We start from the raw sequence: 15,237 nt of genomic DNA, 5'->3' as shown, positions 1-15,237 counted from the left end.
TTTTTCCCCCCTGAAAATATGTTGTGTTTTAGAAAAAAACCCTTGTGGTAATAATATCAATAAATCTTGATATCGGACCAACGCTCCAGCACCATCCATTTTACGAGATAGTTGATTAATAATGTTTCATGAATAAACAATACACATTTTCCTTTGTTTTGTCAGATGAGTGGAAGGAGGGAGAGAGAGTCAAATGGCTGAAAACCTGCCAACTAGTAAATATTAACAAATGTCTGTTATATTCAAACAATGAGTTCACACTTTGGTGATTAATCTCATCAGCTCATGCTCATGCACAGAGAAAGTGATTCGTTTTATGTCAAAACAGATAGATGCAACAGCAACATTGTGCTCGTGAAGTGCAACAGCTGCAAACACATAGTTGTCTGATGTGCAAGGGAGAGAGAGGGAGCGGAGTCTGCAGTCTCACCATTTGATGTCATGTCACTAATTTTCATGCCCTGGACCTTTTATGTTGTGTTTCATCTTGTGGTTGTGTCTTTTCTCAATCTGCCAGCTGAGCTTCCTCTTCGGCTTCGCCGAGTGTTTGGCATTCACTTTCAGATTGCTCTGCATTTAGTCATTAAATGTTTTGCACTTACAGATAAGCCCTCTCTGGGATGACCTAAGCACTTCACTGAAGTGTGTGTCATGTTCCCTACTGACATGCTGGCAACTGTAGTACACACAACTCTTGCATATACAAATACGTACATTTATCATTTTATTATCACTGTGGGAGCAGGGAACTCCTCCTGCTCTGGGTCTTAGTGCCCTCCACTCGGTCGCTGTACCACCTCATGGATAGGCTAGTTTCCATGTGCTGGTCTCTCTCACTGGTGTGCATATACATTTTAGTGGGTGTGATTGTTTGTGGTGGCAGCATAAATAGAGATAATTTAATATTCTGTCCATCTGCTTGTGTGGCTGCGTGTGCATAAAGATACATGTGTATTTATGCAGCATGTGTGCATGTGCTCTGGGATGAGTCATTAAACTGGTGCAGTGTGATTTAATTACCCCACGCCAGCACAGTGGTTCAGTCAACCCCATCTGTGTAACGAGGCATTACTCCTCTGAGAGTCGCCATGGATCACCGTGGGCCAGATTTACGCTCCTAAAAGCGCAAGGCAAATTTGCGGTGCGACTTTTATTCAATTTGTGCTCACGATGTATGTGTAATTTGTGCAAGATGACCGACGGTAGCAGTGGGAATCACTTTAAATCCCACTGATTAGTCCAATATTTTACTTATACTTACAAGCAGACATATAGTTGAGTCTACAATGGGTGTAGGGTGCATGTACAGCTATAATCATGTGTCAGTTGGATGCTTTTAGAAATGTACTCTCATCTTTTTTGAAACAACCCATGTAAACCTGTTATTTAGTCATGGATCTGTGTCCTGGTGCCAACCTCTGAGAGGCTAAAGTAGGAGCTTTTGTAAAATGAACAATTGCAGGGACTTTGCACTGCAGTTTACAGGCGTAAATAAAATTAAATAAAATATAATATGTTGCACTGACATAGATCAATTCAATCGATTCAAAATACTTTTATCTATCCTACAGTGCAAGTTTGAGGAAGGTCTTTAGCTTGTAATACTTTTATGTGATGATGTAAATGTACCTCATAAACATAGAGTAGTTTTTTAGGGGTTGCAGATATTGCTTATTCCATTAAGTATTTTTTAGAGTAAGGCAGTTATTTAGTATTTTAGGTAAGGTCAGCGTTTTCAGGCAGAGGCTTACTACGTAAGTTAGGGCTGCAATGATTAATTGATTCATCAATTATTCATCAATTCCTAAATGAATCATACATTATTTTGGTGATCAGTGTCTTTTTTTTTTTTTTTTACTAAGAAGCTCTCTGGTTTTTCAGCTTCTTTAATGTGAATATTTCCTGGTCCTGTATTTCTTTGCTCCGTATAACAAAGACATCAGACTGATTCATTTTGGTTTGTTGACAAAACAAAACACTTTAGGACATAATCATTCTCTGTTTGTTGGATTCTGTAGACTAGATGTCACCAAATTTTACACACTGATTGGACCTTTAAGTATAATACATAGTCATAGAATTCACTCATTTAGACACACTGGTATAATGTGGTCATTTCTTCATTTACTTATTTCTTACTATAATAAGATCCATTGTGAATATTCTATCCAATGCTAATTTAAAAGCTGGCCAGCAGCACTAACTGTGCTTTAAGAAACAAGTGTCATCATCAGGTTATTGTAGGGTCTGAGCAGCACCGCTGGAGGACCAGTTAGGGGGAATTCATTACTTCATTACTATATTAGTAAAGGCAACAGGCGGCCGGTTGTTGTGGAGTGCTGTGCTGTGCAGTGGAGAAACAACACAGAAACCAATCTCATCTGCATGATTCAGTGGCCTGTTCAGAGTCAATGAGCCCAGCAGATGAAAACAAGAGCATGTTTGACAGTAAATAGCCCCAGCAGTGTGTGTGTGGCTTATGTTTTACAGCTCGGTAATAGTTATGATGTGTGCAACATAGAATAAAACATATGTATTTTTCTCAGCTCTGTATAATGTATGCACAGTGATGTAATTAGTGGAGGAGGAACAACAGCAGCAGCTGCCATTTAATGTAGCTTGTCCTGCTTGTCGGTTTGTTTTTCAGTGTGCATTTTAGTGAACCATATATGCACTGTGCAACTGCTTGTGAGGTCGCTGTAGCTGGATATATTGGCTGTGCTTCTGTTCTTGTATACTTTAGTTTTTAGACATTTAGAGGGCAAATATTTGTTGTTTGGTTTCTCAGAGTGACTCTCACAGTGTCCACTCATTAATGGATTCCTTACTTTTTTCATTGTAAATTACTTTTTAGTGTACCTTTGTACATGCAAAAAAAGGTGTTAGAGGCCAAAATGTACATGATTGTTGTGATTATGTGCAGACCACGACTGTATATAATATTGACGTAGTCTACCAGTATACTGGTTGAAGCTTAACAGGGAGTCATAATATAGTGAATAGCTACTGGTTGCAAAAAGAACTGTGTAAATGGAGGTCTATTAGAAAATGAGCCTAATTCTCCCCTGATTAATAACGCCAGAAAAACTTTCCCTGCGGTGTTAATGTCTCAATCATTAGTTTAGCTCTTTAGCTCAATAGAGCATAATGTCAACTTTGTAAATGATGTACCTGTTTAGAGGAAATATATGATAAAGCAGGCTTAGTACTCATTCCTGCAGTACTGCAGGAAAGGGCTGCAGTGACTGTGTTTGTCCAATAGGTGGCAGCATCACTGGATTAGCTGTAGATGATTGATTTTATCAGTTGGTAGATACATTTCTGATCACTAATTCATTTGTTTGGAGTGTACAGACGGTGTGAGTGCGAATGTAATTTGACTATAAACTATAAATATGCCTGTCTGTGTACATGCAATAGGTTCTTTATTGATTATCAGTCATGTTTGTGTTGTTATGACTCCTCCGTGTCTGCATGCTCTGTCTTACCTGTCATCTTAAACGAGAGCCTGGTTCTGCCTCCATTATAAATATCATCTCTCTCTCTCGCTCTCTTTGGCTTTCATCTTCCCTCCATGTCACAATCATGACGTTGCATTTGTGTGTGTTTGATCTATGTAGAACAACTAAATTGCGGCCTTTGCGATTTGTTAATTGCGTTTTGAAAACGATTAATTGTTAAGGACTAAGAATTATACTCACATTATCTGTGCTGCCGTGTGTGTGCATGTTTGTTTGTGTGTGTGTGTGTCCTTCGATCTTTATGCATATTGAACCTTGCTGGAAGATGGATCGTGTCCTTTGGCTTGTGTGTGTGTGTGTGTGTGTGTGTGTGTGTGTGTGTGTGTGTGTGTGTGTGTGTGTGTGTGTGTGTGTGTGTGTGTGTGTGTGTGTGTGTGTGTGTGTGTGTGTGTTAAACTGTATGGTCAGCACTGTGCAGAAGAAGCTGACTTGAGCTATTTTATGTTTTACAATTCCACGTTCATCCTCTCTCTCCTTCTCTCTCTCTGCAGTGACACGTCTTAATCCCAAATCCTTCTGTGTCTCTATTATTTCATTCTTTTGATCTCTTCATCTTTGTGATAATCTGTCCGTTCTTGGGATTTGACTGCAATTCAAAACACTCTCTTTGACACATAAGTTCCCTTTAGGGATAAGATTTTTTCACAGATCATGATAAAAGGAACTCACAATATATTGATCATGGTGAATTGAATTTCCATCATCAGCGAGATCATCTTAAATGAGGAAAATCATCATGTTGTGCCACAAGGGGGCACCTACATCTTTTCCAGTCCCTGCAGGATGTCTTGATTTCTTATTTAAGATTTTTGTTTCAGGCAGATACACTAGTTTCTCATGCTTTTTTTTTTCATGATCTTTCTTTGCAACTGCAAAACATTGGCATACGTACACACACAACACGCTGGAACGTGCTCCATAAAAAACCCCACACATTTAATAGCCAATTTGGCATAAGACAATGCATATTTTTTTTATATATATATTATATATATATATATTAAAAAGAGAAGCTGTTACGATGATCCTGTTATCAATAGATATCATGATAAAATGTCTGATAATTGAAGACTGAGTTTTAAGACAAATATGAAGAAACCATTTAATTGTGGTTTTAAACTTCTTGAAATGTTTTTATCACATTAAATAGCAAGTAAGTGTCTTATCTCAAAAGTGTGTCTGGACAGTGCGTTCACATTAAATCAGTATAAAATGAACATGAATGAAGAAAATGTTTAATACGAATGAATTGAAATATATTGTGATTGAAATATTGTCCAGCCCTCACTGTGATAACTGTAGAACTAGAGAAATATTCTTAAATTGCTTTAAGAAAACCTTTCAATCACCTTTATTTCATAGCAGACAGGAAGCATAGTTCTGAGTGAACATTTTCATACCTGGGGAAAATGAGGATTGAGTTGTGTGTCGGGCTATTCACTGTGCTCTGTATGTGTGTAGTATGTGTGCGCGGCTCTGTATGTGTGTAGTATGTGTGCGCGTGTGTCCAGATATCACTAATGTGGGGACCTAAATCTGTTTACACAGTCACATTACTATTAAATTACTACATTTTAAGGTGTTTTAAGGTTAGGTTGAGGTTAGGGTTAGGATTAGGCCAGTCGTAATTATGGTTAAGGTTAGGGTAAGTCTCCGGCAAATGAATGTAAGTCAATGCAATTTCCCCTGAAGTCATGTAAACCGAACATGTGTGTATGTGTCAGTGTCAACCCCTGATTTATGCTGCCATCACTCCAACACTGAGCATGATGGGAAAGCTGAGCATTCATATCTGACAAACTGAATCACCTGGCTGCCACATTACAGGGGGCACACACACACCCCCACACACACACACACACACACACACACACACACACACACACACACACACACACCACACACCTATCTGCAACCCTCTCTGTCCTCTCTGCCCCAAATACACATCTTACATGTAGCATCTATAACTGTAACAGAAATAGTTGCAATTGTTTGTTTGTGTGCATGGGGACTGTTGCCTTGTCCCTTGTGTCTATTGTTTTCATTGTCCACACCCTGTCACTGCAACCCTGTCTTTTCATATCATCTTTCTCTTTCTCTCTCCCACTCCCTCCCTAATAATGAATGAGTTTGGGAATTGTAAAGAGTTGTTTTCTCACTTGCACACAATCATGCACACTCTCACTGTGAGGTACACACTTGGATTCTCACCACGATGGATAACACTGCCTTTTTATATCTGTGTGAGTGAGTGAGTGAGTGTCTCTCCATGCTCCCATGTCCTTTTCTCCACCTCTGTCCTTCTCAATGTTAATCAATGTTGTGTGTCCATGTGTTAGTGATGTGCCTCTACTCAACTTTTAACATCCTCCTTACACACAAATCCCCACCCTGTGTGTGTGTGTGTGTGTGTGTGTGTGTGTGTGTGTGTGTGTGTGTGTGTGTGTGTGTGTGTGTGTGTGTGTGTGTGAGTGTGAGTGTGTGTGTGTGTGTGTGTGTGTGTGTGTGTGTGTGTGTTTTACTGTTAAAAAGGTGGATACAGTGGGATTAGCACGGATTAAAATGGAACTGCTGAGTAGGAAAGTGCATTTTTCACTCGTTATGAGTGTCCTCATAACTGTAGAAAACAGGCAACTGTGTGTATGTGTGTGTTTATATCAGCAACATGTTATGCAGTGGATCGATGGAGGTTGGGCCAGCAGTCCAATGAGCATCAGGCCTTTTCTATTTTAAGATGTGAGTCTGCAAACTTCAAAGATCCGTAGTGTTGGCCGAAATCTTTGTTTTCAGTTTTTCTTAATCATAGCCAAGGAAAAACAGCCAGCACCGATTTAAATATGATGCAGGGATTTTCAAGAGGTGCCATAAAGCAAAGGACAGCAGATAGGATTATTAAACTTTTACATCTCATATAAAGGTCATACAGTCTTTAGGGGATAGTTTTAAATTGTGTGCAGAAAAATGGAAAACCTTTAAAAGTCACAGCAGGTCTAGAAATATGGCAGCATATATAAAGTAAGGCTCTTACCTAAAAATTTCCTTTAAAGCCATTGTGCTCTTTTTCAAATATAGTGGACCTTTAATGACATATTAATACATACAGTACACCAATCCTGTGTGTGTGTCTGTGTGTGTGTACTCCCAATAGCCATCTTTAGTGAAGCAGGGTCAGGCTGTTCTGGTTAAGCACACATTAATAAACACAAGGTCACCTCCACCTCTGCAGCCTTTCACCCATCCCTTCATCTCTAAGCGACATGCTGAGAGTGGCTGATGACACAGTATATGACCTTTAATATTTATGCACAGCTGCGTTAGTTGATGCAGGTTTTCTCAAATAGGGAACCATTATTTATTATCTACTGTATATAAAACACTGCTATAAAGGGGAGGAGCCACTGTAGCCATGGTATCTATAACTACCCTGAACGTGGCTGTAGATAACTTCAGCTGTTTTACAACGCATATTTTTTTTCCCCTTAACTAGAACTTTCAGGCCCTGCCCAGACAGCCTCTTCAAATCTACAAGAAGCAATTCATCCAAGGTGAGGTCTACACACACACACTCCACACTTATTCCAGTAATTTAGACAGCCCAAACAAACCATTATCCCTAACCATAATAATCCCCCTAACCCAGCTAACCCAACTCACTTCTTGCCTCTAACTTTGTATATGCCTCCTAATTGTGCTACTTCTGTTTTATTTTACGATAATATTAACCCATTTTTTTGCTGATAGAAACTTGTACAAACATTGACTAAAAAATGGCTTTCTGATCATGTTTCTGAAAGCCATTTTTTTCTCTCAATGAAAGGACATGCTGATTTGATGGGGACATAACAAAAGTGGTTGTTCAAGTGACATATATGCAACATGTAGTATATGTTGCATGCTGTTACAAAGGCACTTAAAACATCTGAGAAAAGGAACAGCTGTGCTCATTTGATCATGTCTGCAACATAAAGTGCCAAGTCCATCGTTCATCTGCAATCTACCTCCATTTTACCTCAAGAGGAGATTTTATTTTCCCCATAACAGCTTGGAGAGAAGATGAATCCATATGGACACACATCTCAAATTGACAACCTTTGATTTGATTTCTTTTCTCCCAGTGATTCGTCTTTGAGTCCGTAAACAACAGTCTGCTGCGTCTTTCTCCTTTGATGAAAGTTTTAATTACTTCATCTTGCCCTTGTAAGAGGCACACAGTCATTATCTGTTAAAAGCTGCCACACAAACACTTTGCTAACACTTTGGGTAAAACAGCCTGCTTCTTCATTTAGTGCGACAGCTGCTTTAGAGCTCTGTAACACGGTTACAATGCCCAACTCAATTTTAGCTAAATGAACACCCTTGACCACAATGATTTGAATGAAAGAATGTTAACATTGATTAACATGATAATGTAGCCCATTTCACCTTTTGAGTGTTATAATAGTATTTGATTGAAAAGAAAGTGGTTAATAAAATAAGATAAGTTAGTCATTTATTAGTCATGCAGTGGGGAAATGTACATTGTCACAGCTGCAAAGACAGTAAAGATAAAGATAATAAATAAGATAGGGCTTGCTATTTAAAGGTTGAACATAATATATTGTTTATACTTTTCAATAAACACTCCTTCAGACATTTAGGATGTCTAATTCTGGACTAATTAAATTCCCTAAAATGCACTGTAACGTGAAGCCTAAGCTGGTGCGCTCCACTATGACGTCATGGGTTTGTGTCATTACATAGACAGCGTTTGATAAATGATCAGCTCCTAATAACGGTTGTGGTTTTGAGACGTCATGTTGAACCACTCTAATGTGTGCAGCTCTATTTCTGTCCCGTGCTCTGTCATTGTTTATGTCTTTCTTTGGCTCTCTCTCTCTGTTTGAGTGATTTATTGGTACTAACATCATCACCCCTGTTCCTCACTTACTTACACAGGATCCCCAAAGCTCCTTGTCATCAAATCCCCTCTTTTTTCCCCTCTGCCAGTATCTCCCTCCTTCTCTATTACTGTCGTCTCCATATCAGCTTTAATCTTGTGCCTTCAGGAGAGAGTTTGCAACCTTAAACACCTCTGATAGCGATTTGTGTGTGCATGTAGTGCTGAAGCAGTATTTTCTCCATGCTGACATAGGATGTGATGTTTCATTGTAGAGGGCCACATCAATGCAGAGTGCAGTGACGTATTGATCCTGATTGGATTCTGATTTGCCACTAAATGGGAGGCTGTGGCTGCATAACTTAACTCATTAAGTCAGATTTAGTTAGTTAGTTTGTTAGTTAGTAGTTAGTTCTGAAAGCATTAGAATTAGGCGTTCAATATGAATATTTTATATCACAATTACCCTTACCAAAAATAATAAATGCAATGTAATCTTATAGGAATAATAGATTGTTTTTAATGCTTTAAACCAGTGTTTCCCAATGTTTTTTATAGGGAGATGGCAAACTATTCTGACCCAAATCACAATGTAAATAAAGAAAAGAGCAAATGTGTGTGATAATGTAACTTACAACTAGCAACCTTATCTGTTTTATGCAAGTTATTTTTAAAAAAATACATAGACTGTTGGGGACACACACCATAAACAGTAACACACACAATAAAGTGTACTAACCAGACAGTTGTTCTGCTTTGTCTGATTTTACCCCAAACTAATACTTCTTAGGGTGACGTTGAGAAGTCACATAATTTATATATCTTAAAGCCAATGAAACACATTGAAAATGTGCAAAAACACTGTAGAGTTTTTGTTTTAAGGAAAATGTGCAGAATTTAAGTTACTAGAGGAAATGGCGGAGACAGATATGATGTGCTGAGGTGCTCCTCAAGGCTCTGTGTTTGGTCCCACAGGAAAGGAAGAAGAGGTGGTGTCTGTTCACCCTCGAGCCATGTTCATCCCACAGAAGGGCTGGACCTTCCTTGCTGCAGGTATGACCTCAAAATAGATAATTCTCTACTATATAAAATAAGGAATACATGTTTTTTTCGTTTTCTTTAGTTTTACTTTTATCTTCAAAAGGTTATTCAATAATTTGCCTCCTGGTAATGCTCAGTTGTTTGTTGTAAACTCACATGTTTTGAAACAAATGAATTTGTACCATTAATTCAGCTGCTTTCAGGCATGTGATTGCACTAATGATCCACGTCCTAACCCAACCTACAGGAGTTGAAAGTTTCCCGCACAGCAGTTTTAGCAACATTAGCTCTGCTCTTCTTGTGGAAAACATGTGAGCATCCACTGACAGCTGACCATATGTAAATTGGATATGTGGGTCAGACACAAAACATCAAGCCTCATTCTCCTTAAGATGTCCTTGCTTTGTCCAGTGAAGTTTGTCCCCTTAGGTTGACATAACCTCCTGAGCCCGGGGGGGTAAGGTCACTTTGGCCCATAGCACTGGTTCATGCTGTGCCCGCAGTAAACGCAGAGCTGTGACTCTGTCAGCTCAGAAGAGCTTTGTGGGGAATGCTGGGTGTCTGCTGGCCCTGACAGTGTGTCGCACACTTATATAATCAGACAGATAAACCAGGGTTAGGAAAAGGACAGCGGTGGGATCACAGGGAGGATCCCACATAAACACACAACATGACACCCACTCACCGGCACATGCCCAGCATCAGACCCACACATGCCCACACAATCACGCACTTAGTTGTGCTGCCAAAGCATTTTTGTTAATTGTCAAAATTGCTGCCAGAGGACTTTTAAATCTTTTACACTGTTTAAATGAGCTGAGAAACTTACATATCTGACATATTTTTTTGTGCTCCATAGTTGTAGATCTTCCCTGCATTTATTGCTAATGATGCTCCAGGTTTTGACAATGCCAGGCCATTTAACCTAAACCTATGTGACAAATGTTTCCCTTTTTCTCAAAGCTTCTCTCGACTAACCACAGCACACAAGAGACATTTCATACTCACAAGGATTTGCAGGTTTTTTAGTTGATCTCCTAAGCTTTTTACCCAATAAGCCTCATACTCCATGCACTGTGCTGCAAAGCATCACTGAGGACTGCACAGAGCACTGTGGCTGTTGCCATTAAAAATGGATGAGACAGGACTTAGTCACCTCAGTATCTTAGTATGCTGTCCAAGGAACTGCAGGAGCTTGCACCTACTTATGTATTCTGTACAGTGGAACAATACATCCTGTATAATTAAATGGAAGTAGAATGGTGTAGCATAATAATGTATTTAAAGTCTTAATTGGTTTAAATATTGTGTTAATTACAGATGACCTTGCTTTATTGTAGTTGGTCTAAAAATGTGCACAAAAACAGACATGCATTGATATTTTCATCATTATTTGCTTACTGATACAGCAGAAATAACTTGCATTTCCAAAAATTCTTACAAAATGTTACAAAAACAATTGACTAAGGATGCATATTTTGCAGTGAACAGTCTAAACTGGAAAATGTCTTAAATAATATCTTATAAATCCTGAGGTCCTGGAATGACTGCTAAGCTGCAGGCATTGAAAAATAAATCACTAATATTCAATGTTGGCGAATTCACCAATTTCCCCCTATTGTGAGGGCTTTTTATCATAATGCACCATTATCGTGACTGTACTTAATTTCTTGTTGATAGCTGTAACATTAGCTCAGTAGCTCAGTGTTTTAAAGTTAAGACCACTGGTGGATATTCAAATTATTAATAGTTCATATATTTGTTAAATCAGACCTGAACTACCATTAAAAGCTGTACATTCTCAGTTACATAGTTATTTCTGAAAGTGCTATGACATTCACTTTAAGGGTCAATCTATTTATTGCTTACTGTAGCTTAGAGCTATTCCTGTGCCGATCGATACAAAGATTCTTGATTGTGACAGTTTTATCACAGAGAGGAGGAAGCCAGCCTCAGCGAACACATGTACAGGACACGTAGTGAGTGAAATATATCACATTCCAGTGTAATTTTGGTTTTATACACTTTGGTTTTATATTTTTCATATCAATCCATCCTTCTTTTCTATATATATAAGACTCCTATGGATGAAGGAAAACACACTGTCTTATCTTGGTCAGCAGTGTTTCTGAAGCCGGTGGCCATGCTTGAAGGAAATGTGATCAGGCTCATAAAACATTGATGGGAGGATATCTTTAGAAACTCCCTTCTTCACCTCTTCATAACCAAAGCCATTCTGCTGTTTCCCCTCATCTCTCACCTCAACAATTACCCCATCACTCTTTTCTTTATCCATCCCTCTGGGGTCTCTCTCTTTTATAGAGTTTGACCTGCATTGTAACCCCTAAGGGGTGAACAATGTGAGCTGAAATCACATCACAACAAATTGTTACATTTATCTCCGCAAATAAATGGAACCGTTCCTTTTTGTAAAAGCATCGGTGCATGAAATTCTACTTTCAAAATCCCATCCACCCATCCTTCATGATTCTTTTACTGGCCTCATAAGCAGAATCCCATTTCAGACGGTTGTTTCATCCTGACTGGGCAAAAAATATTTCTACTTTAATTTGGCTTTCATTTAAAGCAGTTAAAGCAGAAAGAGAGATGTGGGTAGTTAAAATGGCAGTAGTGGTGTGTACTGCTAGGTGTAGGTGTGTATATGTGTGTGTATATGTGTGTGTGTTGTCTTGAGAGATGTTACAGTTGCCAAGACAGCTGTAGACTTGTCAGTACACAACATTGCCCTAATACACTGTCACCTATCACTAGTGGTAGGCACATGTGCATGTGTGTCGCATCTGAGTGAGACATGTGTTGTCTCCGCGTATACAGTATCGTTGTTTCTTATTTTGTGGTTCTGTTTATATTTACCTGCTTTTAAAAGTCCACGACGTTTCAATGATGTATTTACAAAACACCTACATAAATTTTGATGTTGAACTGGACCATGAAGGGGTTTTTAAAAAACTTTAAAACTCTACTTATGGATGATTTTCTATTACCAGGACTTCCTTTTGCAGAATTTTTGTTGTTCCGGCAAAAAGTTACGTGGCATTCACTGAATCTTCTCTAAATGAAATGCTCTGATGCTGTCATTGGATTTGCCTGGCATACTTATTTCAGTTTTTGTCTGGCACTGTTGAGGAAACTCAGATACATTCATTGTAAAATCAACTGCTTTTATTGAAAATATATCTCATGTCTGAAAATATGTTTGTTATGCTAGTGTTAAAAAATAAAAATGTATTTGTGCATACTAGTTTCTGCTGTATGTGTGTGGGTTTGACCACAGTGGAAAAACTGCCAGATTTATCTCCACTTTAGGGCAAAATCGGCTGTGAGAGCACAAAATTGTTTTGCTATCAGTTGTCAGCATTATGCCTTTTTTTGGAAGCAGAAGGGAAAATTGGACAATTTTCTCGGCTCACCAAATTGCACTGTGATCATCAGTGACACTGGGACAGACATGTAAGAGGCAAAGAGTTTCTTTACTTGACTGTTTGCTGTTGCTCTCCTCACCTACATGAATGACTCATTTTGAACAAAGGACAGGACAGCTAATGAAGTGGGGGGAGAGGAATGAAGTGGTTACTTGAGTTACTGTTGTGATTTACTGTTGCCTTTCACAGAGAAATGCTGCTCACTGCCTATTTTCTTATTTTATTCTCTGGACATTCTGGGTGCATAACTTTTTAAAAGTTTAAAACCATTGTCAAATGAGTTCACACAAAGCTGATCAGCGCCACGTGACTGTCTTTGTGTTTCTCAGCGTAGCAGTAATACAATCTCGTGTCTTGTGGCAACATTCCAGTGCTGCCCACAGGAAGTGAATCATTTTACGTCGAGACTGCCGGATGCAAAAGAAACATTGAGCAAGGAAAGCGAGATGACTGCAAACAGGTTGTAGGATGACTGAAAACACAAAGCCTGGTTATTGAGCAGTTAGATGGGATAAGCACTTATTTTGTCCATTCTGACCTACGCTGCTGCTGTACATGCACAAAAACGTCTCCACAGTCAGGTCTGATAGTATTGCTTTACAGAGTCTGTTTTCAGATGAAGGATGCAGTATACAAATCATTTTACAGCATTTCTGTTCACGAAGACCAAACAGAGGCCGAATAGTAACATCAACAATAAAAATCCCACAAAGTTAAACACTGCAGCTTTAAATCACCTTTCTTCCTCATTCTGATGCTCATTTTGACCTTCAACTGGTCGTCGTCACTAGTCTGCTTGCCTAAATACATTAAGTTGCTGCCCTGTAATTGGTTGATTGGATATTGTAGTTCACAAGCAGCTGAACAAGTGTACCTAATAAAGTGGCTAATGAGTGTATACTATGCGTTTCAGACTTCTGCCAGGTGGAGCTGCGGCTCTTGGCTCACCTCTCCTCTGACCCTGAGTTGCTTCGCATTTTTACCAACCCCCAAGCTGACGTCTTTACTATTCTGGCCTCTCAGTGGTAAGACACACACACACACACTGGACGTACCCTTATACTTGATGCCTGTACCTGTGTAAAAACCAGATTTGATGATCCACAGGGTTTCTCTTTCCCTCTCTCACTTCCAGTCTGCCTTCCTTCTCCTTCACTTCAAGCACTACTGGCATTGTTGTTGCCATGACAACTGCCTCATTCTCTCATGGACAGGACACCCTCATACACCCTCAACATGTACAATTAATCAATTTAAGGAAAGCTAAAGACAAACACAAGTGTGTTTCAAAATTATGCTGTATACTGAATTTAGAGTCTCCAGAAGATTCATGCCTTTCCAGCAGGGGGCAGTGAAAGCTAGTATGGATTTTCTCACCCTATTTGGACATAATTAAGGGGAGATGCTCACCTCTCAGTTACTTTTTTGAGAGTACATCACCCAATATTGACTTTAACCCCACATGTATAGCTGATAGATACACTGGAATGTTGGAAAAACACTTTTGTGTATGTGTGTTGCACACTCTCAACACTGATCACCACTGGCAGCTCTCCATCTGTCCCTCCAGAAATGCCTCTTTGCAGACATCCCACTCTGTCAGATGTGCAGTACTACGGCTGTCTACAAGTCACATTACATAACTGTCTGGGTCTGTCAATCCCTGTGTCGTCCCCACAAACCTACCCCCTGCCCTTTCTGTCTATATGTACTTCAACATTCCTCATTTTTTCTTTTTTTTCATGTAATTTCCGTTCTTTTCTGCTCTCTCTCTCTCATGTTTCTGTCTTTTTAATCTGCCTTTGTCCTCTTTTTCACATTATTATTTCTTCATGTGTCTTTGTTTAAAATTCACTCCATCCATGTTTGCTCATAATTATTTATTCTATGTATTTATTAAAAAAAAAAGAAAAAAAAAGTTTTATCCAATGTTTTCTTTATTGAATATTAAATATTTTTCTTTTCATTCAGAAATTTGAATGCTGTCACAACCTTGTAGGAAAACATCTTAGGGTCATCAGTAACTGCTATACATGTCAAACTCAACCAAATGATCCACCAAGAGCTTCAGTTCCATTAAAAGTCAAATTTTTACTCACATCATATGCTTTTTATCTCATTTAGGAAAGGGATGAGTGAGGGCGAGGTGACCTCTGAGGATCGGGAACACGCCAAACGCATTGTGTACTCTGTTGTGTACGGGGCAGGTGAGTACTACAGACACACAGGCACACTAACAGAGCAGTGGGTTTTTATGATTGGTATTGGTATATAAATGGGTGAACCTTCTGATGAAAATGTAATGTTACAACAACCTGTCATTAATTTTCCAAAATACATGACTTTCACAAACAAA

General features: G+C 39.0%; 1 protein-coding gene across 1 annotated transcript in view; it reads left to right on the top strand.

Annotated features, from left to right (window-relative positions):
- Positions 1-15,237, top strand: part of poln (polymerase (DNA directed) nu) — a gene marked incomplete at both ends in the record, with an annotated part of 42,062 nt that overhangs the window by 16,764 nt on the left and 10,061 nt on the right. The window contains 4 exons of the mRNA XM_083905607.1: positions 7,009-7,066; positions 9,373-9,450; positions 13,795-13,906; positions 15,006-15,088. Of these exons, the coding sequence (XP_083761733.1) occupies positions 7,009-7,066; positions 9,373-9,450; positions 13,795-13,906; positions 15,006-15,088 (331 nt within the window). The remainder of the gene's footprint in view (positions 1-7,008; positions 7,067-9,372; positions 9,451-13,794; positions 13,907-15,005; positions 15,089-15,237) is intronic.

Source organism: Microchirus variegatus (assembly GCF_963457635.1).
Source record: "Microchirus variegatus genome assembly, chromosome: 2".
NCBI classification, from domain to species: Eukaryota; Metazoa; Chordata; class Actinopteri; order Pleuronectiformes; family Soleidae; genus Microchirus; species Microchirus variegatus.
The sequence above is the reverse complement of the archived record's forward strand: the minus strand, read 5'-3'. Positions and strand labels throughout refer to the sequence as shown.